Source organism: Rhagoletis zephyria, unplaced genomic scaffold (genome assembly GCF_001687245.7).
Source record: "Rhagoletis zephyria isolate East Lansing unplaced genomic scaffold, Rhagoletis_zephyria_1.1 Rzeph_scaffold_00430, whole genome shotgun sequence".
NCBI classification, from domain to species: domain Eukaryota; kingdom Metazoa; phylum Arthropoda; class Insecta; order Diptera; family Tephritidae; genus Rhagoletis; species Rhagoletis zephyria.
In genome coordinates this window covers 229765-252592 of record NW_016157514.1, presented here as the reverse complement: position 1 = coordinate 252592, position 22828 = coordinate 229765, and the positions used below count along the sequence as shown (strand labels likewise).

At 36.6% G+C, this 22828-nt stretch overlaps 2 protein-coding genes across 19 annotated transcripts in view; one reads left to right on the top strand and one right to left on the bottom strand.

Annotated features, from left to right (window-relative positions):
• The window catches only part of LOC108359650 (protein TIS11-like), a 161458-nt gene that overhangs the window by 8798 nt on the left and 129832 nt on the right, over positions 1-22828 (bottom strand). The window lies entirely within an intron of this gene.
• Positions 12487-17246, top strand: LOC108359652 (uncharacterized). Of its 4 annotated transcripts, none has more exons than XM_017611605.1 (6): positions 12487-12695; positions 14625-14695; positions 14756-14824; positions 16275-16456; positions 16534-16664; positions 16736-16867. In XM_017611605.1, the coding sequence occupies exons 1-6, from the start codon at positions 12667-12669 to the stop codon at positions 16770-16772; spliced, it is 519 nt and encodes a 172-aa protein (XP_017467094.1). In that variant the 5' UTR covers positions 12487-12666; the 3' UTR covers positions 16773-16867. The 4 variants fall into 4 exon arrangements, with proteins under 4 accessions (XP_017467094.1, XP_017467093.1, XP_017467092.1 ...); XM_017611604.1 differs by having other exon boundaries at positions 12492-12699; positions 16534-16681; positions 16736-17246; XM_017611603.1 differs by having other exon boundaries at positions 12493-12695; positions 16573-16681; positions 16736-17246.

Here is a 22828-nt window from a genome sequence, read left to right as displayed (position 1 = left end):
TACCGACTCGAGTCTGTCAGAGTGCGTTTGATATCTAGGGTTCCATACAACGAACCCGTTTTCTAAGATCGGCCTGACTAGGGAGGTGAAAAGAGCTTTAGTGACATAAGGATCTCTGAATTCTTTAGCCCAACGTTTGATGAAAGCCAAGACGCCCTTGGCTCTATTAACACAAGAGTTTACATGGGACTTGAATTCAAGCTTAGAGTCCATGGTTACGCCTAGATCGATGAAATTAGTTACCTGATCAACACTATGTTCACAAATGCGGTAGCTATATGATTGAAAGGGTTTTCTAGAGAAACACATAAATTTACACTTTTTCAAGTTAAGTGACATAGAATTTATTTCGCACCATTTAAACACATTACTAAGGTCCACCTGTAATTGTTCCCTGTCCCTTGGAGCACCAATGAAGCTAAATAACTTAACGTCGTCTGCGTACATTAAGCAATTCGAATACTTCAAAATATTTGGAAGATCGTTGATGAATAAAATAAACAGAAGGGGACCAAGGTACACCTGACGTCACATGAATTACACGAGATGAAAATTTTTTAAAGATAACCCTCTGTTTCCTGCCAATGAAATAAGAATAAAGCCAGCGCAGCAAGATTGGAGGGAAACCAATTTTATCAAGTTTGTATATTAGAGTTGAATGAGATACTTTATCAAAAGCCTTGCTGAAATCAGTGTAAATGACGTCAGTTTGATAATTACTTTTGAAACCATTGTTCACATTTGTAGTGAATTCAAGAAGGTTTGATACAGTTGATTTACCTTTACAAAAGCCGTGTTGTGATACATCGATAACGGGTGTTATGGAATAAGATAGTTCTTCCGTAACGATTTCTTCAAATAATTTAGGAATGGCACACAGCTTAGCGATTCCCCTATAATTCGCAATATTCGACCTGCTTCCATTTTTATAAAGCGGCAAGATATACGACTCCTTCCACAAAGAGGGGAAAACTCCTTGCTTTAGAGAAGCATTGAAGATGTTTGTTAATGGCTTATATAGATAATCAGCACAACTTATTAGGACACAGGAGGGAATAGGGCCGCTTAGAAAAGAATATTTTAAACTATTCAAATTAAGGAGAACATTGCCAGCGGAGATTGAAGGAATACGGATGTGGTCAAACTGTGGGAGTGGAAAAGGATAGCTAGAAGTTTTTTCATCTGGCTCGACAGAATAGTTCGATTCAAAATAATTTGCAAACATATCAGCAATCATATCATCATCACTAGAAATAACATCATCTAATTTCAGTGTTGAGGGAAACCCATTTATTTTACGTTTTGAGTTAACAAAATGATAAAATGACTTGGGATTAGAAACGATGTTAATGCGAGTTTTATTAATGAAATTCCTGTAACATTTTCTGTTTAAGGCATTGTATTTGTGACGAAGGATGGAGTACGCGGCGTAGTGAGAAGACAGGCCTGAGTTTTTATAAAGTTTAAATGATTTAGTTTTCTGATTTTTTAAATGCTTTAGCTTTGAGTTAAACCACAACGAGTTACGAGGAATTAGTTTACTGAATATATTATTCAAGATTTTACTAAAGTGTAAGGCACTGTTCTCAACATCCCCATCGTACTCAGGCCAGATTATTTCAGATATAGCTATTTTAAGCTTGTCGTAGTTAGCGTATGTGAAAGAATATCGCCGACCTTTCGGCTTTCTAGTTTCAGGACAATAACATGAATCGTAGGATGGTGCCAAGGACAACTCAAGTCATGGGTGATAAGGGTCTATAGGTATAACTAAAGGATCGCCGCGTATTATAGTGCATTTAGCAGTATCATCAATAAACGTTAAATCAAGACATTTACCTAAGTTGTTGATAACTGAATTAATCTGATATAGACCAAGATCGGAAAGTTCGTTAAAAAATTGGTTAAGTACATCCCGAGAAGAATTTGGCACCAGAATTCCATCCACCGAATCCCAGGAAACACACGCTAGATTGAAATCACCCAACACAACAATCGAATAGGAGCATTGTCCACTCGAATTAAAATAATCTCTAGTTCTTATTAAAGAGGAAATTGTTTCTACTTGAAGTCTATTTCGACATTTTGTTTTTATAAATTTTTGTATGGAGAAGATCCTTTCAACATTTGGTGAAGAATGTGCAAGAACAACAATCCATGAGCGATGTTGTATGTGTTTTAAAACAGTGGCTCTTTTAAAACATTTTTTAAATCAAGCTGTTCAGCCCTAAGTTCTGTGTTGCTGTCTTCTATCTAGCGAGTCCACACTTCTGAAACAATAAGGGCTCTTTTCTCGACTACCTGCTAAAAATTGATGGCAGGTCTGCTTTATCGACTTTTTATTGATCGCCTGTTATAAGTATGTGAGTGACAAATTTAACAGACCATCAAAGCACCGGTTATCTTTAACAGGCAGTTTAGAAAACGACCCTGTGTTAGTGGAACAATGATTTGCATATTGCTTGATAATACAGAAGAAGGGTTCAGTTTTGAAGCCCGAATTAGAACTTCGTCATTAAAATCAATTTTTTTATTCATAGTACAGCAAAGGTTTACACAAAATTGTTTTGTTTTTTCTAAAATTTTGAATGTCCTTCTATTTTAGTTTTTCTTTATTTTGCCAAATGAACAATTTTGCTTCTGCTCAACAATACACGTCTCGTATATGAATTTTATGCGATTCTAAATCTATCACCTCAGAAATTAATCAAGACAGTGCTGTATAACTTAATGAATCAAGTGCTGCCTAATTTTGTCTACAGATGAAATTGTACTACAATTGCTGGGTAGTAGGAAAGTAGAAAGCACTTGAAATCGTATCAAGTACAAAAGTACAATTGTATCGAAATTATCAACACTGATACATACATATATTACTCTTCATCTCAATTCAGTTCTATTACATGCGCCCTACGCTTTTCATTTTCAATCTCATAAATTGTTTATAATGACTTATGCTAAAATTTCAAAATCAAAAGTTATCAAAACAAATTCTATGGGACGGAGATATGTTATTTTCTAATTTTTAGTCCATTTATAAAAGCGTGGTATACATTAGCGCACACAAGGGGTGGATTTTGGGGTTCAAACCCCCCCTAAAGCTAATAACCTCAAATACAAACTGTATCTTAAAGCTAAGAATCCAGCTCTCAAGGAAATTATAAGAAATATTTATTATAATTTCTGTTGCTTGAAAAAGCGCTTTGCTTTTGCTGTCAATTTTCATGAGGAAATGAATATACGAGCATTTTTTCTTGAGAGCTGCAAACTGATTTAAGAAATTTTGGTAGAAAATTTCTTTTCCATTTCTCGTCCGTCGTTTTATATGAATTTTTCGTTTTTCTTGAGAGTTCAGTTAATTTTTTCGGTATTCGAAATATTAAAAAAATTTAGAAATCGTGAAAAATCACCATTTTTATCGAAAGCCAAAAACCAGAAATCGAAAAAAGGAACATAAAAGAGCAAAAATTCATAGAATCAATAAATTTATTTTTACTGAGTCTTTTTTAATATTTTTTATTAGGTACTTTTGAAAGTTGAGCGCATCTTGAGTTTATAGAACTTTTTATTAAAAAAAGTTGTTTTTAAGGAAAGAACACAACCGACTTCAATTCTTATATTCAAATTTAGGGGTACCGTTAATTTCTTCATGATCCAATCATCGGATCTCTAAACCAAATTACGGGCCGAACCTTGAGGTACCATCTTTCTACAAAAAAATTATTATATAAACCGGTTCACGTGGTCCAACGTTACGTATTCCGGCGAATTGATAACCTCCCCTTTTTTTAAAGTCGGTTAAAAGTGTTTGAGTTCTGTTAATCTTATGTAAATAAAGTGCAGTTTATGAATTTTAAAATGCTTATTTATTTATTACATACTGTACATAGAACTTGCATAAATATATTTTAAAGAGCGTATTATCTGAAGAAAATGTTCAGTATTTTCCGGTGATATATCTTCAAAAATATAAACCCCCCCCCCCTCTTCCCCTAAAATATATTCCTGGGTGCGCCCCTGGTGGTATATTAAAAAGTTTTTTTTATTTTATTTATTTTCTACTTTTTAGTCTTGTCTGTATAAAATTTTGCAATAAAAGAGAACAGAAGACTATACAAGCAAAATGTTGTTTGCTCACGTTTAGTATATGTATGCATATGTACATACATACATATAGCAGCAACTAATTTCATTTAAAGAAATGGCGTGTCGTCCATTTCCGCTGTGGCGTATGTAGTGCATATTTTTAGGCGCAATATTTAACTTCTTCTGGCGGGGCGACATCTACCTCTAGAGTTTTTCTAATTGTATGTCTTTGATATGATACCTACGACGAGGTTGATATCTAGACTAGGTTTTCCTTAAATACCTTTGCTGTATTTATAGTATAAATGGTGGTCTGGACACACAACATTGCAAGTTGATAAAAGCGTTGTAGCCAAAACTGGTCGAAATGTCGCTAACCTTCATCTGCTGATCACAAGCGTATGTATGTATGTATGTATGAATATTATTTTCGTTTGATGGTTCTAGCAAAGAAAAATAGTAAAAGAATTAAATTCAAATTTTGAACTAACTTTAACTTTCGTAACGTCGATTATAGAACTATGGAACCTGGTATTTGCAAAGCGTCTCCGTAAGTGTTGAACAATACAGACCGGAACAGAACACGGATATGGTTTCATTCCCACGACAGCCGGTTCTACATACCGGAATGACTCGGGTTTTGCCCGACCAAGGGCAAGCTCTTGGTTGCCCACACCATCTGCTCCGTGTGCCAGAACAGAGTTTACTGGAACGTGACATAAGTTGGCTGGTCCCACTTCCGCCTATGCTCTGGCCTATGCACCACAGTGCATACGAGTGGACAACAAACAACCGCGCCCCCTGCTGCAAAGCACTGCCGCCGCAGACAACACCGTACCCACTGCAGAACCCACCACCAGGCAGCAACAGCAACTTCGTCGGGCGCAACAGGCCCAAGGTAGACTCCACACGTCCCTCATCCCCCGTATCGCGAGCAGCCTCTCAAGGCATACGAAACTCTTACAACTGAACTTCAACGGTCTCCAGAGCAGTGTTGCCAGAACTTTTTGGGCCGACCGGCTAGATTGGCAAAAAAAAAGCGGCTAAAAACGGCTAAAATGTTTTAGTGAAATTTCACATAGACTCTGGCAAAAAACGGCTAAAATGTTTTAGTGAAAATCCACATGATTTATTTAAATAAATCGCAAGAAACGAAAGACTAGTTAACACCATTAATTTATATCGAGTGTATATTCCTCATCATCAAATGAATCACTATTGTATATATCACCTGAATTCATTAATTTTAAGAGATCGTCATCTACAGTAAAATTATGGCAGCATTTTTCTTCACGTTTTAAACCGTATCTTATATATAAAATAGCGTTTAACGTTTTAACGCACATTGGATTTCTTTGCTTAGTTTTTATTATATTCATTGAACTAAATATTCGCTCTACTTCTGCATTACTTATAGGCAAAACAAGAAAACTAAAAACTAGGTTGCAAAGGTCAGCAAAAGGGTTTTCTCCTAGGGCATTTCGAAATTGATAAACTTCGGCCCAAAATTTTACAGTTGAGTCTAAATTACTCCAGGTATGTAACGTTAACCGTTGCCATTGCATCTCTATGGATGTTATTTCGTCGGCATTATATTTGTGTTTTTGTTGCTGTAGTTGAACAAATACTTTTGGTTTAATTACTCTTAATGCATTTCCAACCGAAAAAAGTCAATTTTTTTTAGTGTGGCAATATTTGTAGGGAGGCGTTGGCGTAATTCCTTTATTAAAGTGATAATAAAATAGCGACCATTTTCTCGAATTATTTTCTCGGCTTCGTGGTCAAAAGCGTTTGTGCTTACTTTTGTTTTTAAATACTCTTCAAAACTGTGATAAAACTGGGGAAATGGAGCAAGGTATGGTTCCAACGGGGAGCATCTAATAACCACTAGGGAGCATAGATGCGAAAGTAAAACATTGAGTTCATTAAAAATCTTCATTGGGTCTGCATTATTGCTTTCGAACAACTTGTTTACTTTTTGCACCTGAAAATTAGGCAAATAGTAAAATCGGCTAAAAACGGCTAACTTTTTTTTACAAACCGGCTAACAAATCGGCTGCCGGCTAGATCAAATTTTCTCCGGCTAGTTGCTATCAAAACCGGCTAAATCTAGCCGGAAAACGGCTAAAATGGCAACGCTGCTCCAAAGCAAGATTGAAGAGATAGCAGTCGGCATAGCAGATTGATAGCTGCGGTTCAAGAAACGAACTTGCACAACATCCCAACTCTGGCCCTCTGAGAGCCAAGTTATAATAATTTTAAACAAAACTTCGAAACTGCTGTACTAGTTTTTAGTCCGAAATTAGAAAAAAAATTTGCGTAGAATGTCGAATGAAAGTTCGAAGTTTAACTTCACAATCGATATAATTTGGCTCTCAAAGGGCCTAGCACTAAAACACGCATGTTGTGCGAGGGATATAAAATTGTGTGAAGGATGCACAGCTTGTCCTCAATCGCAATATTTTTCCGTGAAAGGCAATTACATTAGCTTTCAAAACCATTTTGTTTCATATCAAAATGTTGCTACTGTAGAAATCGTTACGATAATTTCGCATGGAGTGTTCAAAAAGCACACTGTGCGATGCCCCCATTAGGATTGTGGTCTGATAAATAGCGTATCATGACGACCTTTGCTAACGCTGGCATCAGACCATCTGCCCATAATCATCTCGATCAATAAGCCCACCGACTCTGCACCCGCGGACCACCGATCTATGATGTACACACACGCTGGCGAGCGCCAGTTCCGCAGGGTAGTCACTGTCGCAGCGGCTCGCTTCATACCATAGAGACGCATCGTGGAAGTCCGCCCAAATTTCCCGGATGAAGCAGCTGTACTAACAAATGAGCGTGACCACCTACGCCAGGTCGATCCCGGGGATCCTCGCCTGATGGTCCTAAGTTTGGAGATTCGGCAACTGGTAAATCAGCACAAGCGGAAAAAGTGGGAAGAGCACTTGAAATCCTATAACTTCGCCTCTGGTGTGAGTAAGCTCGGGTCAACCGTGAGGTTCTTGTCCAACCCGACGAAGCGCGACGACAGGGAGGAAATTTTATTCCATGGTCGCACCTCGCCGAACCTGAAGAAATGCGCGAGCTATTTTAGCCAGCAGGTGAAACGTCGAGTGACCAGGAGGCTTCACAAACTGCCAAAAACCACATGTTTTCACCGGCGGCGAAGTGAAGGGGGCCATCGGGAAGGCGAAAGCCATTGGACCCGACGGAATCTGTATGCTGATGCTGAAAAATTTGGGGCCCGCTGGAGTAGCATACCTAACGGAGGTTCTTAACCTATTAATGGTCACTCTCATCATTCCTGATGTGTGGAAATCAGGGAGAGTGGTCCCACTGCTGAAACCGGGAAACCCACAACCAAAGGATACTCGTATCGGCCAATAACGCTCCTTTCCCGATCGTGAAGACACTAGAGGCCCTGTTACTCCCTTACTTCACCTTACTACCACCTGACCCCAGCGAAGCATCAGCATGGTTTCCGTATAGTGCACAGCACAACAACAGCACTTAACGTCATAAACACCCAAATAACTCGTGGCCTAAACCGCAATCGCCCCTGTGAGAGAACAGTCCTACTAGCGTTGGGCTTGTCAAAGGCGTTTGACACCGTCTGACATTCCACGCTAATGGGAAACATTGCGGCCTCCTCTCTCCCACAGGGACTTAAACGGTGGTCGGCGAATTATATGAGTGGTCGACAGTCGCCAGTAATCTTCTGAGATCAAACCTCGAAAACTAGAAGAATAAAGCAAGGGGTTCCACTAGGTGGTGTTCTGTCCTTTCCCTTTACTGATCAACTTCTAAATCTCGAAGCTCCCTCAGCCACATGAGGAAGTTTCGCTGATCTCATACGCTCAGGATAAAGGGTGAACACACCAAAACTGCGACACTTAGAAATTACTACCAGAAACAAACTAGAAGGCTATTATTATTATTTTTTTTTGTATTATATAACTTGGAAGTTTAGATGTTATTAAAATGTTAAAATATTAGTTATTATTTGCTCCATATGCAAGTGATCGGTATTTTCATCGCACACGCGCCATCATGTTCTGCACGACTGCATCATCGACATTACGCGATGCGCATAACTACTTTGTTTTGCACTCTTCAATAATTTTCACTCTTTCACCTGTTTTCTTCAAGATTCCTTTGACAATTGACCAATATTCCCCAATAGGACGTGGCTCTGGGCTATTGGGTGGATTGCAGTCGTGAGGTACAAAATTGATGTTATTTGCATTATACCACGGCAATGTGTCCTTGGCATAGTGGCAGGTTGCCATGTCCGCCTAGAACGATGGCCTACTCCTTATCTGTTGATAAATGACAGAAGACGCCTTTTGAGGCACTCATCCCGATAAAATTGATCATTCATTATCCCGGATGGGAAAAAAGGGCTTCTCTTACGGCCGCAGCAACAAATAGCTTGCCAAACTATGTGGTTTTTGGAAATTTGGACTTCATTTTCAGCTTACAACTTTCAGGGGCATCTTGACGACTTGCAGCAGTATAAAAATCTTGACCTGCAATATATTTTGAATTATTATAAAAGTAGGTTTCGCAGTCCATAACAATGCAGTTGTATTTTTTAATTTAGAATTCATACAACTTCCGAATGCGGGATTTCGCTGTAACATTCTACTTTGCGCCTCGGTCTGGCGCTGTTTGAGCTGTAGAACATCTCAATGAAGCTTTCCGCTTTACCTTTTGTACGAAAAACTGCGATCTCCGTACGGATTTTGCAACATAACGCGACAAAATCTTCGGATCTCGCGAAAACGCACTGAGGACCTTCCGAGCACTGTTTTTATCACTTTGACCATGCTAACCCCCGCTCCCTGGTTTTCTCGTAACTGTCAGGCCTTATTTGTACCGATTAAAACCCTGCAAACTGCCGAATGTGCACTCTTTACTTTTTTAGCAATTTTACGTGTACTTAAGGCCGGATCATTTATAAACTCGTGCAAAATGGTTTGTCTCGTTTCTAGCTCGGTTGTCATTTTTAACTCAACTAGGAATCAAATTCAAATGAAATTTCTTCTACGTTCAACTAAGGTCATGGTCAACTTATGGTATTTGAATTTCAAAATATTTAATTCGTTTTGGGTAAGTTATAAGCTTCCCAAAGTGTCGCAGTTTTGGTGTGTTCACCCTTTAGAATTAGGCATTCACGTCGATGGCACACCAATACCGATAGTAAACAACCAGAAAATTTTAGTGGTTAGCTTTGATAGCCTACTCTCCTTCTCCACGCACAAAATCGCAGTTGTTAACAAAGTATAGAGCCGCAACAAGGTCCTCAAGTCGCTCGCCGGCAGCTCCTGGGGCAAAGACAAAGAAACGTTGCTGGCAACATACAAGGAAATTGGCCGGCCGATTCTAAATTATGCAGCACCAGTTTGGTCGCTACGGGCTTGTCAGAACGCCGCACTCTGGACAGCGACAGCCCACAGCACAGCGAGGCCCAAATGCGCTCCTTAAGGGTGCACAACAAAATGCTCCAAAAGACCACTGCTAGAGGAGGAGCCCCCGCCCATGCACATCAGGGGGCACCTATTCATATACAAGGATGCGGTCCATACATACATACATAGACCAACCACTGGACCGACGACGTATCGACGGATCAACGACATTCATAGGGAGTCGGTCACCATCTACCACCACTCCCGGCCTATTAATGACGTGATCGGAGCCCAATCACCACCTGTAGCAGAGACAGAGCTTCAACTGCCAAGAGAGACCCTCGTTACCCTGGCTCAGTTAAGGTCTGGATACTGTAGCCGCCTCAACAGCTACCTGCCCAGACGCGACCCCAATATCCCCAATGAGTGTGCGGCATTTGGGGACTCTCCGAACGACACCAACCATGTCTTCACATGCCAGCTCAATCCTACTCAACTAACACCACTCTCCCTTTGGTCCGACCCTATTTAAACAGCCCGTTTCCTGGGGCTACCGTTAATTGATCTTGACGACAATGCTTGAAGGACGAACCGAAATAGGCGGGGCTTAGTAGTGCCACTTCAACAACAACAACAACGCATATGGTTTATATTCTGGAGAGATACGAGTATTACGCTTGAAATAAATTCAATAATTCATGGTTTAAATACCCTAAATTAAAGACATGCCTTAAAAAAGACGAGAAGCTCGTGAGAAAGCGATGCCGGCGAAAAAAATGTATCTTCTTCTTCTTGATCGGCGCTGTAACCGCTTAAGCGATTTTTCCCAGAGCACAACAAAGCACTCCAGTCGTTTCTCTTTTGTGCTGATGCCCATTGGAAACAGGGTAGCCAACTCATTTTTGAGAATTCCCCGATTTCGAAAATGAAATTCCCCGATTTCCAGGAAATTTCGTAAAATTCCCCACATGGAGATCTCCTTATTTACAAAAAAAAAATGTTTGTTTATTTTGACATATTGTAGGTCTTTCTGTTTATTTACCTTTTAATGGAATTCAGCTATGTATGTATTCATAGACCAAACCAAATTTTATAAAGTTAGTTAACAAATAAAGAAAAAAAATTACATTTAATGTTTACAGTGGTCGAAAACATTTTAGACGCGCCAAATTTTGATAAGTTTTCACAATTATTATTATTATTTTTTTGTTATTTGATTATTTTTTTATATAAATATAGTTAATTCTTTAACAAAAACTGTATAAATCCAAATTTCAAACTTTGTGTAATGTAAAAAAAAAATCTACAAACTTTAGTACAAAACTCCACGTCACACGGAGCAGACGTGTAATCATTTGGCCCTGAAGACGGTTACCGCGGTGTAACCGAAATATATTGGAGAAAACTAAAAACCTGTGTTTTTAATTAAAATTCCATAAAAAATTTGACCTCGAGCCGGCAAAACCAACAAACTTTAGTAAACATTTCGAGCTTTTTAATTAGATTTTCTAGAAATTTTTGTTTTCAAATTTTTTTCCCGAAAGTGTTGCGGTTCTCTTCCACATAAAAAAGTGTGTTTATTCGTTATATGAACGCAAATGCGACCAATTAAACGGTAATTTGTATAATTTGCAGGATTGCATAATCAGTATTTTAGTTGCAGTTGCATTTCTTATGCGACTTTTTTACCTCATTATGAAATTAGTGCAGCAAAAAAAAAATTAATTAGTTAACACCCAATTCGTCACAAAAAGCAGTTCATCTTCCGATTCTGCACGTAAACTGAAAATTACCACAAAAAACGGTCCATTCCCCGATTCCCCAAGCAAACTCAATTTCCCCGCAAATCGGGGAATTCCCCACGAGTTGGCTTCCCTTGAAAATACCAAGTGTTTCTCCACCTGGCCTTTACATCCCAAAAGAGGCCTTCCTCTTCCTATGTTACCAGCATCGCGACCCGCGTTGAATACTTTCAGAGCTGGAGTGTTTCTGTCCATTCGTACGACATGACCAAGCCAACGTAGCCGCTGTATTTTAATTCTCCGCAATATGACAATATCCTTGTAAAGATCATACAGCTCATCATTCCATCGTTCAACATCAGATTAAATAAATCACAAGAAAGGGAGTAATCTTGTCTGAAACCTCGTTTGGTATCAAACGACTCGAGAGGTTCTTCATACCCTTCAGGCAAACGGTGACAATTTGCCACATAGTGTAAGTTGACAGGAGAAAAGAGTGCGACTACGGTTACCACTCTTGGTGATGCAGTGGGTATCAGTTCAGTTTTTGTTTACTTTCAGCATTCGTTAGCTCGTACGAAAAAAGCCGAATGGATAGGAGAATTACGGCGGCGAAATAATTAAAACGCCGACTTTATAATCACGCGGAGGGCATTAAAATACCAGAGAGGGAAAATAAACATTATTTTTTAAATTTTAACAAAAAAAATTAACAAGTTTTAATCGTCATAAAACAGTTATAACTATACTCACGTATTTGTGTTCGTAGTAATAAATTAAAAAAATAATAATAATTAATATTTGATTAAGAAGAATATTTCAGTTAAGAATAGTGATCATTCAGGAAAACTCAAAAGCTATAGCAGCGTGATTTCCGTTGTATCCTTTTCAGAGGTAGCGACACCCTAATAAGAAGAATAAGTTCCAAAATTTTCACGTCAAAATTTCAGTAAGTTGCGTCTGTATGGCCTTTTCAATTTCATAAATAATCATTGTTTTTAAGCGGAGAAATAAAACTCAATAATAATTATTATCTCTGAGCGAAAAAATAAAAATCATAAAATAATCATTATTTGTGATCGAAAAAATAAAAATCAAATAATAATCATTTCCGTTGAGCGAAAAATATAAAAATCATAAAATAATGATTAAATGCTGATTTAAATTATTTTACTCATAATAATTACCATCCCTGAATAATACACATTTTTCCGTACGTCTTTACTCTAGAAAACATGAGCCGGCGATCGAAAATTATAAGTTCGACGTAATAAAACTTCTTGCTCGGCACATAGATGTGAAACAGCTGATTTATTTACATGTGAAACGTTTATAGAAAAGAAAAATAAAAGCATTTTCGTGTGTGAAGTGATTCGCGTTTTTATTAAATTGTGGACATTAATAAATCAAATAAAATGCTGGGAAGTCGGCGAAACTTAAAAAGGTTGGTAAGCAATAAAAGAAAAGAATTTTTATCTAAACTTCAATATAAACCAACCAGCGAGGTAGTGAATGTCTCGGTGGCATCTGAACCACGCGATTATGAGTCTCATTTGCAATCAAATGCAAATATAGTTTCTGGAAATGATCCTACTAACAGTGTGCGTCCAATTTCTTTAAAAGAGCAGCTAAAAGATTGGGCTTTGAAACACAAGCCAAGTAGGGAGTGTTGCAATGATATACTTGCAATTCTTGCTAGACAAAATCTCGATGTCCCAAGAGATATTAGAAGCCTCATACCAAAAAAAAACAAGTTGGTTATTAAGAGTGTACCTCCTGGGTTTTATTCTCATTTTGGCATAGAAAAACAATTAATGTCTTTGGGTGATTATGTTTCTCAATTCGAAGAAATCGTTTTCGACATAAATGTTGACGGAATACCTTTGTTTAGAAGCTCAAGGGTTCAACTCTGGCCAAATTTGATAAGAATTTTAAACTTTCAAGTCAATAACATTTTGCCAGTAGGTATATACATTGGAAAACAAAAACCAAAAGATTTAGAAGTTTATTTGCTGGATTTTGTTCAAGAATATGATAATCTTTCGAAGACTGGTATTTGCGTTAGTAATAAAATAGTTAAGCTTAGATTGAGGGCGGTGATTTGCGATGCTCCGGCTACAGCTTTTATATGTGGCACAGTTGGACACACATCTTCCCACGGTTGTTCCAAGTGTACACAGGTAGCACGGAAAATCGATCAGGTTTTGACGTACACTACAAATTCAGACAAACTAATTACAGATGAAGATTTCACGGAGAGGCGACTGAAAAATCACTTCCAAAAAAAGTCTTAATATAAAAATGGTAAGCCAAATTGCTCTTGACACTATGCACCTTATTGATTTAGGGGTGGTAAGGAAATTTCTAATACGCTTGCTGAACAACAAAACCAGTTTGGAGTACAAAGCTCCTAAGGAAAATCTTAGTACCATTTCGACTAAATTAGTCTCCCTTATAAAGTATATTCCACTAGAATTTTCCCGTCGACCGCGAGGTTTTAAAGACATTGTTCATTGGAAAGCAACGGAATATCGCCAATTTTTGCTTTATACAAGGTTACTGGCATTAAAAGGAAGCATTCATGATGAAATCTACTATGAATTCCTCTTACTCCACTGCTCATGCAGACTTCTATCGTGTCCAAGATCCTACGAAAAAAATACATCGCTTTGTCAAAATATGCTAGACCTATTTGTGGAAAACTTTCCGATAGTTTTCAAAGAAAATAATGTGATCTATAATGTACACAGTCTTTTACCTCTTACCGAGTGTGTAAAGCAATTTGGTGTTTTGCAAAATTTTTCGGCCTATGGCTTCGAAAATTATCTTCAGATTTTAAAAGGCTACGTAAAAAAACCACAATGCGTACTCAAGCAAATTTACAATAACGTTAAACACGAAAACCGTCGCATTTCATCATAACAGGAAGGATTTGTAGAAGAGAAAAATCGTGTTAAAAAGTTTGTGACCTCAAAATATATTTTTAGTACCAAATTCCCTGATAACTATTGCTTTATCTTACCGGATATTCCCCTCACAATCAAAATATTTGATAAAAAGAACAATCTTGTAACCGGAAAGCGATTTCTAAATCAAACGCATTTTTTTAGTCAGCCTATAGATTCGTTAAAGCTTTTAGGAATATGTTTAGTCGATGAAAATATTAATGACTTAGAGGAGAGTTTTCCCACATCCAAAATTAAATGCAAATGTATAGGCTTACCATACCAGAACAAAATTTTGTTAGTTCCAATCCTACATGGCTGCTTTTAAACAAACATAACTAAATTAAACAATCGAAAACCAAATTGCATGTACACATATATAAGTTATATAAAACTCTAACTTACCTTTTTTATCAACATTTTTCAAGGGAAATCCCAAAAATGCAAAATCGAGCATTAAAGCACCTTAACTCAAAGGGCGAACAGGTTCTACTCGAAGGCAAATATTTACTACATTTAAGATTTCCAGGTTTTACGTATTAACTTCATTTTATTACAGGTGAAAAACGATGTGAAAATTGTAAGAGGTTAGAGGACAAAATTGATCAAAAATTCCAAGAACTAGAAGGTAAATGCATATTCAACGCAAAATATGCTAATTGACATGTTATAGTTGTGTATTAAGCTGCCCCAAGATCGATGAATCTTCATCGATCAACATAAAATTTTTCATGCGTGCTTTTTTTATACACAACGGTCATTTACTTCAATAGTAGCTGTGTTTTATTTGTCCAGAATTTAAGCTATTAGCTTATTTTGTATGGAGGACGTACCCAACACAATTACAGCGTGGCGACGAATAACTGTTACCCAGGTTTTTTTGAGAAATAAAAGGGTCCTTCATTACTTTTGCGAAAAAAGTATTTTATTGTTAATTTTCCACAGATTTTGCTTTAGTTGTTTTAATTAGTTTTTAAATTTTAACCCTTATTTCCATTTGCCAGCAGTGTAAACTTTGAGAGAAAAGTTCACTTGGCACGCAAGTCTTTTTCAGGTGTATTTTTTCTTAGGCATTGTGTAAAAAAAGACAAAAAAGGAGAAAAACTGTATAGGGTTGTTCGAATGAATGGCCGTCCTAGTCACCAGTTCCGAGTCTATTAGATTTTTGAGTATGAGGCCTTATGCTAGACAGAAGGGGGAGTATAAGGGACTCAAAATGGAGAAAATTAGCCTATGGTTACAGAAGATATGGAATAAATTAATTGACGAAGGCCTGCGTGCCAAATTAACTTTTCTTTCAAAGTTTACACTGCTGCCAAATGTAAATAGGGATTAAAATTTAAAAACTAATTAATACAACTAAAGTAAAATCTGTGGAAAATTAACAATAAAATACCTTTTTCGCAAAATCTATAAAGGACCCTTTTATTTCTAAAAAAAAACCCTGGGTAACAGTTATTCGTCGCCACGCTGTATATTGGCTTATGAAAAGCTATCTTGGCTTGTATATTGAACAAGAGGCATTGCCATTCAGCATCAGAAATTTTCTCCTTCAGCCAATCAGAAAGAGGCGAAAGCTTACTTTGACACTATTTGCAGTCAAACAACTGTCAAAATTAGGCTAACATTGGAAATAAGCTAATTTCGTTTTATTTGACCAAGATTTAGCTATTTGCTTGTGATGGTTGAATAAAACATGCCTAGTGTTAAAATTCAGAATAATAAAATATCGAGTTAAGTAGGCAGAAAAGATCGCTACCTCTTCTTCTGTGTTGTGTAAAAAATGTCATAGCTCTACCGATTACCAGTTACTCACTAGAAAAAAATATGTATTCATTTTTACTATGGAAGTATATGTAAATTGAAAGCTTTACAGCCGTTTTTCTCGAGTTTTTGGTTTTTTGAGTTATGACAGTATTGAAGTAAATGATCGATATATTTAACGAGCTTCTGACCCTATTATGATATTCCCGGTGAAATTTTTGATATTTCAAAGCAGCTTAATATTCACATTGCCCAAAGTTCAAAGAAATATTTATTGTATCTTTATTAAAACTATTTCCTATCATTTTTTCCAGATAGAACGAATCATCAAAATACAATTATAATGGAAGCTTTGGCAGAACAAAATGTCCTAATTAATAGGCTTATTTTCCAAGATGCAGAAAACTTGAACGTGACATCCACTTTCCCAATAAAAAGCGATAATGAACTTAAAGAGCTAGACCAAAAAATTGATGATTCTAACATTAAAAACTATGTAAGTATTTGTAAAATTTTACAATAGTAATTTTTTAATTTATTTATATACTTTTGTTTTTATTTTTATTTTAATAGGTAAATATAGTTAAGAAAATTATTTGTAATAATTTGCAGGAAAACATTGACCTACTATTGGAGCCTGAATTTCTTTATGAATATAATATTGACGGCAGTCATGGAAAGAAACGATTGAAAGAGTATAAAATGTTTGAAGTTATGAAAGGTTTGCTAGAGTAAATTGTGGAAAGTAAATTTACTAATTTTTATTTTTTCTCAGATTGCGTTATTTCGATATATGGCGCAGAAGGTGCTGAAGAAAAAATACGAAAAGCGATTCATTTATCAAAGAAGCGGCAGTTAAAAAAGTTGCTTACGAATAAAAGAAATGCCACCAGCGATGTTAATAAATAATGAGTATAAACTCCTTTAAAGCCAATTGACGAAATTCGATGAATTCTTTTTTTAAAATGAAGTTTTGTATTATTTTTCACATATTTTTCTTTACATTAATGATTCAATGATTTTTTAAACAGGATACAAGAAAACTGAGTAAGTGTATGGTGTCTTTTAATATTAGCATTGTTTTTCAAACTAAATTTTATTTTTTTGTTAATTTTGCATTAAACTGGGCTAAGTTTTAACAGACACCGTATAAATCCGATTTTCGAACTTTGTACGAAATGTATGAGAATTTTGTAGTTTCACCTAAACTTCAAACTATTTAATAAGAATTTAATAAAAATCGAGTATGTAGTTTTATACCCCATTCAAATTTAGTATAATAATGTGCAAACTTTAAATGTCTTAAAGTACATACATATGTACATAAAGTATTCTGAGGTTTCTCTTTATATGGAAGAAAATGCGTGACACCGACAGCATAAAAATTATCAAAAATCAACACGAACTTTAAGACATTTACAGTTTGCACAATATTATACTAAAATTGTACGGGCTATAAAAATGCACACTCGATTTTTTTTAATTCTTATTAAAAAGTTTGTGGTTTAGGTGAAACTCCAAATTTCTCATACATTTCGTATAAAGTTCAAAAATTGGATTTATAGTGTTTGTTAAACCTTAAGCCATATTTTTATACAGTATGGATTAACAAAAAAATATTTAATATGAAAAGCATTGCAAATAGTAAAACTAATCATCGTATATCAGTTTTGTGACTAAGGGTATATTAATATGTTACATTCGTTATTAAATTGATTTTTTTTGCTTAAAATATGTAACAAAATAGTATTAGTCGACATTTGACCACTTTCGAATATTATTCTTTTGTGTGTTTAATGCTCGTTAAATTTTTATAAGTGAATAGCACATTAAATAACAGGACCCATATACATATGTACATAAATCGAAATGTAAAAAATGCATGTATATTTCGAAAATAAGCTGAATTTCTTTTTTCTATGAATAAATAACGTAAAAAAAAATTTTAAGAAATCATCAGTTCTAAGAAGGGCGTGATAGGTTCTTTTAAACAAGTCACGAAACGGGTAAAGTGGGTTTGCCAGGGGACAGGTTTTCTCAGGTCGTCACAGTTCTGCCACCGGAGTCTCTATGCGGTGGCAATCGGTCACTGCCAATGATAACTCCGTGTTAAGGTTGCCGGTCGTTTTCATATAATTGAACCGGAATTGTGATCGGTATCTTCTCTTTCAGACAGGTATGTGATATATCCAGTGCCGGTGCTTTTGCCTGCAGGGTAATTCTGGCGTACAAACATCGCAGCATAAAGTGGACAAATAGATATGTGTCGATCCTATCCTCGCGAGTCTTTTCCATTGTGAGACGTATTTTGAATCCTGGTCTATGGTGGATTTGCCAGGTCTAAAGCCACACTCATAAAGCGCAATCTTGTAACTTATGCTTAGAAGGCTTATCCCGCGGAGATTTGCGCGTATGGCGGGGTCGCCTTTCTTGCTGATTGGGAAGCCCGCACTTAAATTCCAGTCGCGGGGCATGCGTTTATCTGACCATATTCTGCATAAGAGTTAATGCATGCACCTTATCAACTCCTCGGAGTCGTACTTGAATAGTTCCCTTGGCAGGCTGTTGTTTTTCAGCAGCGTAATTGCTATTCATATCTCGCCATAGTCCATCATCATCGACACTGGGGTATCGGGTTCGTCTTCTCCACAACTTTCAGTGCTGCTGCCATTCAGTAGGAAGGGGAAGTGTTGCCTCTATAACACTGTAGTGAAAACTCAAGTTTTGACATGACACAAAAAACGCCGAGACACGTAAATTTAATTTTTGGTCGAAGATTATGGATCTGTACACCATTTTTCCAGATGAGGCCATTTTTCCAAGATATTTTAATTTTTTAACAAAAAAATTAAAATAAAATTGTAAGGAAAAAATAAGAATTAATATTATTAATATTTTTATTGAGCTTTGTACCACGATTGTTTATTAGGAAAAATTGAAAAAGCAACAAAGTCTAAGCGGTAGAAGTTATAGCACTATTTCGGAGATCACCACATCTCCTCATCAGACTTCTTTTTCTAGACTTCAGCAGGGATCGAACCTGCGAATTCGATGTTCAAAGTCAGAAGCGTTAACCACTGAGCTATGTACATCCCGTAAACTCTTGTTGCTAATTCATTTTCCTTATTCAACCAACTACTATCAAGTGCAGCTGATTTGCCGCTATTTAAACTCGACAGCGTGGTTGTTGTTGTNCAGCTATTTCGTCTAGAAAGTCTAGAAAAAAAAAGAAGTATGCTGAGGAGATGCGGTGATCTCCGAAATAGCTGCTATAACTTTTACCGCTTAGACTTTATTGCTTTTTAAATTTTTCCTGATAAACAATCGTGATACAAAGCTCAATAAAAATATTAAAAACTAGCAGACCCGGCAAACTTCGTCCCGCCTAAAATTAGATTTTTAATTTAAACATTTTGGTCCAACAGTTTCTCCAACAATCCACATTTACGATTTGTACTGGCACATTCGTCGGCTAAGACTATCGTTTGGTGGTCGTTTGCCGCCCTAAATAACCGAACGAACGTGTTATGTCCATGAGAAGTTCCCTGGTGGCAACAATGATCCGGGTCTATAGTGAATGTGCCCTAGAAACTTTATCTTGTTCAACAGAAATACAATATACATACATAAACTGATATGAAATACCTTAAAAGCCAGTTTCGCGAAAGCAATTTAAGTGAAAAATGATTTTTTTCTGTTAGGTTAAATTGCTTTCATGAAACTGGCTTTTAAAGTATTTCGACAGGTGGTGATTTGAGATTTACCACTGCACAACTCAACCCTGGTTTCTTCGAATAAAGCTTTAACGCATAATAATATTGGCAAATCACATCCATTGGGCCAATCGTAACACACGAGAGTTCGATATACTCAATGGTGCAACAGGTCGAATTAGTCTGACATTTACGGCACCTTTTCTCACTTGTCAATTTTTAGTAATAACTCGACCTCAGTACAACCGGGCAGCTCTTTTTTGCAATTGGACTTCCATTACCGATTCCAATACATTTTTTGAATATTCGCCAAATCGGATCATAAAAAAGATTTTTAGTAATAACTCGACCTCAGTACAACCGGGCAGCTCTTTTTTGCAATTGGACTTCCATTACCGATTCCAATACATTTTTTGAATATTCGCCAAATCGGATCATAAAAAAGATTTTTAGTAATAACTCGACCTCAGTACAACCGGGCAGCTCTTTTTTGCAATTGGACTTCCATTACCGATTCCAATACATTTTTTGAATATTCGCCAAATCGGATCATAAAAAAGATTTTTAGTAATAACTCAACTCCAGCGCCAACTGGCGGATTAAGTTGTGAAACTAAACTATCCAGAGACCCACTCAAACACACACACAAAACTTTGGTAAAATCGCTGCAGCCATTTAGGATTTCACTCACATTATACCTACAGAAGAATTATATACACATTCAAAGATAAGTAAAAGTCAGTACGTTTGTACTTTACCACGCCCCCTTTTTAAAGAGCCCATTTTCCTCAATGAATATGGGATTAATTTCATATATCTCCATACGAAGTGTTACAGTACTGTACCATGAACTCTTCCAGAGATATGCAGTATGAAATTCGACTTGTATGGTAGGTGCCACGTCCCTTTTCCAATAACTCCAATTTTTCTCCATGAGTATGTGATTTATTTCATATACTTCCGTACTAAGTTCAAAACTTTGACCATGAACGCTTCCAGAAATATGCAGTATGAAATTCGACTTGTATGGTAGGTGCCACGTCCCTTTTCCAATAACTCCAATTTTTCTCCATGAGTATGTGATTTATTTCATATACTTCCGTACTAAGTTCAAAACTTTGACCATGAACGCTTCCAGAAATATGCAGTATGAAATAATCGGGTTGTATGGGAGGTACAACGCCCTCTTTTCCAATAGCTCCAATTGTTGTGAAAGAATATGCGATTGATTTTATATATCTCCACACCAAGTTCCAGTACTCTACCATGAACATTCCCAGAAATATGCAATATGAAAAATTCGGTTTGTTTTGGAAGTGCCACGCGCCCTTTTCAAATACCTCCAATTTGTATCCAAGAGTATGATATTTATTTCATATATCTCTATCTACGCTACCATAAATACTGCCAGAGATATGCAATATGAAAAATTCGGCTTGAAAGGGAGGTGCCACACACCCTTTTCCAAAAGTCCAATTTTTCTCCAAGATTATGCGATCGATTTCATATGCGCCAATACCAAGTTCCATTACTCTACCATGAACACTTCCAGAGATATGCAGTATGAGTATTCGGTTTGTATGGGGAGTGCCACGCCCCCTTTTCCGATAGCTCCAATTTTTTTCCAAGAGTATGCGATGGATTTCGTATATCTCTATACCAAGTTCCAGAACTCAACATCGAACATTTCCAGAGATATGGAGTATGAAAAATTCAGTTCGCATGGGAGGTTCCACGCCCCTTTTATATATCGAAATTGTTTTTAGCCGATAACCATCCTTTGAACGTCTACAGCAGGTGTCCGAAATTTCAAAAGAATCGGTTCAGCCGTTCTCGAGCTTTGCGATATACATAGATGGATAAGAGTTGCTGCTTTTAATATTGCGCTCACTTACGTACAAAAAAACATAGCAGCATGGTTTTTATGCGTAATTATATACATACATATGTATGTACATAAATATGCTATATATATAAATGTAAGTGCTAACAGACTCTACATACATAATTGCCTACATTATTAGTATGTTCCAATAGCAGTCCGGTTTACAGGATTTAGTCAGAACTTACAGGAAGTCGTTCCTATTGACATAAAACCTGTAAGTGGGAACACTTTTGAGAGAGTAACTGAGCAACTGTTCCTAGTCAGAAGTTAGGGGATTTAGTCCGCAGTTTTTTTCCTGTAAGTTCATGAAAAGTGTCAAACGATCAGCTGATTTGCATGTGCAAACAAAAATAGAAAGCGGTGTAAGCAAAGAACCTTATATTTGTAAAAATATGGAAGTAAACAACGAAATGTTTGAATATATATAGAATATAATAATTAGTTAGTGATATTTCAGCCAAATCAGTGTTGTACAAATAACATGTAACAAACCGACTGACGATTTTACAGGAAATAGTGCTTTTTGCGTTCCCGTGCACTTCTGCATCTGTTCTCCTTTTACTCTCACTTGAGAGAGTAAAATTGTAGTTTGACAGTTCCAAAGGTTTTAGTCCGAAGTTCAAAGGAACAGACTATATTTCTCCATAAACTGTACATATTCGTTTTTTGAGCATAAGAATCAACATTAACGTTAACATGTATATGTATACATAACCCTTGCTTTGCGCTGTATTCCGTACGAATTAACAGCAGATGGCGCTCTCAGCGCTGTTATGTGGGCATGTATGTTAGACTCATAGGATTTTTAAAGTCCTGCAGTTCCATTTTTATGGAAGTATTTAAACTTTTTTTCTGCCTAAGACAATGAGAAGCCCATCCAAAACCTATAACCGAAATTTCAAAAAAATCGGTACAGCCGATCTCGAGCTTTGCGAACAGAAAAAAAACGGCTTTCAAAATATATATTAGTATAGATAAAATGTTAATAAGCCACAATAACATTGGCAAATACATAGTTTAGGAAGAGCCTGCCTGAAACTATACAATAAAGCAAATAAGACAAGTAAGAAAGGCTAAACTCGGGCGAAACCGAATTTTACATACCCTCGCGTTATGTTCATTGTATGCATGTAATGTATTGATGCTNTAGTCAGAAGTTAGGGGATTTAGTCCGCAGTTTTTTTCCTGTAAGTTCATGAAAAGTGTCAAACGATCAGCTGATTTGCATGTGCAAACAAAAATAGAAAGCGGTGTAAGCAAAGAACCTTAT